Source organism: Dunckerocampus dactyliophorus, chromosome 12 (genome assembly GCF_027744805.1).
Source record: "Dunckerocampus dactyliophorus isolate RoL2022-P2 chromosome 12, RoL_Ddac_1.1, whole genome shotgun sequence".
Taxonomy (NCBI): Eukaryota; Metazoa; Chordata; class Actinopteri; order Syngnathiformes; family Syngnathidae; genus Dunckerocampus; species Dunckerocampus dactyliophorus.
The window spans coordinates 147801-150403 of record NC_072830.1 but is presented as its reverse complement, the minus strand read 5'-3'; the positions used below and the strand labels follow the sequence as shown (position 1 = coordinate 150403).

General features: G+C 48.2%; 1 protein-coding gene across 1 annotated transcript; it reads right to left on the bottom strand.

Annotated features, from left to right (window-relative positions):
- Positions 1 to 620: 620 nt before the first annotated feature.
- LOC129191438 (uncharacterized) lies at positions 621 to 2124 on the bottom strand. Its single transcript, XM_054794807.1, has one exon. It carries the CDS (start codon positions 2122 to 2124, stop codon positions 661 to 663), a length of 1464 nt encoding a protein of 487 aa, XP_054650782.1. The 3' UTR covers positions 621 to 660.
- Positions 2125 to 2603: the final 479 nt, after the last annotated feature.

Genomic DNA, 2603 nt, shown 5'->3' with positions numbered 1-2603 from the left:
ACCCAACAACCTGTATACCTGTCTGAGAGTATTTGACAGAAAGTTTGTCCCTTGGTCTGTTAAGATCTCTGAAGGAATACCTACTCTAGAGAAGAGCTGGAGGAGTGCATAAGCTATTTGTTAGGCTGTAATGTTCCTAAGTGGGAACGCTTCAGGGTAGCGTGTACAGTAGTCACAGATTACCAGAATAAACCGGTTCCCTGACTGTGACTTCTCTATTGGCCCCACTATATCCATAGCTATCCTAGTAAAAGGCACATCAATAATAGGAAGCGGCTGAAGGGGGTACCTTGGGACATTCTTATTAGCAGATACCTGACAGACGGGGCATGACTGGCAAAACACTTGAACTGTAGAATGAAGTCCAGGCCAATAAAATCTACTGGAAATCCTGTCAAAAGTCTTCTTGGAACCCAAGTGACCAGCCCACGGGATGCTATGACCCAGTTCTAGCACCTGTTCCCTTAGCTTGGTCGGGACCACTAACCTCTTTTCGCTGTACCTTCCATTTTCTCACGTCTCCGCTGGCTTCTACTTTTACGGAGTTTAACGGCGCCAACATGAGGTACATCAGACTCAAAGAATGGTAATTCACTCAAAATATTTGGATCAACTTGGGTTGCATTTTTGGTGCCCTTAAAGTGACACTTTTCTGTTTTCTCACTCCCCTTGTCTCTCGTCTAAACCAGCCTGGACTAGCTCACGCAAGGCGGGAATATCTTGACCCAAAATCACCTGATGAGCAAGGTTTTCAACAACCCCAACGGTTAACAGGTATATCTGGCCTGCCACTTCAATGTACACTATGGCCGTTGGATAAATACGGTGATCCCCATGAACACAAGAAATGTCCAGGCCTGGCCCTGTAAACTGGCACTGACCTTTCAAAACTGAGGCATTGACAAGGGTTTGCACGCTCCCTGTGTCCAATAAAGCTAATGCTGGCTCCCCATTGACTTTGACCTCAGTAATTTGCCGTTTGCCGTTCACCTGGAGCTCCTCCCTTTCTGACAAAGGAACAGTACAATAATGAGCTGATTTTGTTTTTTTAACAGGGCAGTCAGGCTTTTTGTGCCCCCCCTGACCACACGAAAAACAAATAAGTCCCTTGGTGAAAGGCTTGGCCTGACTGAAATTAACATTGTCCTCTCCAGGCTTAGAGGCCCCTCCCCCCTGAACCGGACCACCACCCATACCAGGACCCACTGACTTACCCTGCGAGGTGCTGCTTTTGGGGTGGCGGTCGAACCTGAAAGTCTTTGGTCCACGTCTGGCAGAGAGGAAGTTCTCTACGAACTCAGCTGCTTCCCGTCCTGAAGCTGGGTTGCGCTCCTTAACCCAGACTCTCAGCTCCAGTGACAGTGAATGGTAGAACTGCTCTAGAATGAGAACTTCACCCACTTGCTCCTTTGTCTTCTTCTCTGGCTGCATCCATTTCTGGTACAAGTCTTTAAGACGGTTGTAGAATTCCCGCGGCGTCTCTCCTGACTGGATGTCAGGCTCACGAAACCGCTGGCGATATACATCTTCATTTATTTCATATTTTGTCAAAATGGCTTCCTTCACACTCTTATAATTGCATGAATCTTCAAAAGCCATGGCAACATAGGCGGCACGGGCCTTACCAGTTAGATATGGGATTAGTCTAACTGCCCAGTCCATCTGTGGCCATTGATAAGCGGTAGCCAGACGCTCAAAGGTGGTGAGATATTGTTCAATGTCATCACCATCTTCCAACCTGGGAATAGCTGACTGTGCCCAGCCTTTCGCCAGGTGTTCCTGTAGCGTAGGGGACCCTGGTGCTTGTCCAGCCTGTTGGTGTGGAGGGGGGTTGGTGGGTGGTTGTGGCTCACCCCTAGGACTCGTAGAATCACTAAGGCGGTTGACTTGCTCCTGCATTTGCCTCCATCGTTCATCCTGCCTCTGTGTCTCACTGTGCCATCGATTGCTGAGGTCCGTCTGAGACTGCAGGCATTTTTGAATCATACACACAATGGAAGTCAAATCGATGCTACCTGGTGGCACCGCCTCAGGTAGATCAGCCATGGCCTCCCCCGCTGTGGCTCCTTCCTTCTGCGGTTCTTCCTCCAGCTCCACTTCAACCAGCTTCTTCTTCGGCCCCATTGTTGTTGAGGTATACTTGAACTGGCAGCGACGATCCCACTTCTGACACCAAAATGTAAGATTTCCAGTTTAAAAAATGGCCTCTTACTAGCCCAGGATAGCCGTAGCATCTAAAGTATACGCCAGAAGCCGAGGTTGCGAGCTCATCACATTTATTGCAGGTACCGCAAGACAGTCCGACAGCATTTCCCCCAGCACACAGAAAAGGACACACACACACCAATTCACCCAGACCACTGTATATAGTGAGAACCCAACCATAACTACTTCATGGGAGGGTGAGGTAGTTGCTATAGAAGTCATATTTACACCCTTCAGATCCCTTCTTCATGTCACAAATGCATTCCAATGCCAATTCATTTAGGCCTCAACCTCTGTACACGTCATCCTCTACATTATACAATATGTAACTATGTTGACAAAAAGCACGGCATAGTGAACCATCCCTTCCTCCAGGTGAAACTTGGAAGAGTCCAATT

Excerpts from the sequence above, each read along its gene's own strand:
- LOC129191438 (XM_054794807.1), bottom strand. The coding sequence starts at position 2,124 with ATGGGGCCGAAGAAGAAGCTGGTTGAAGTGGAGCTGGAGGAAGAACCG.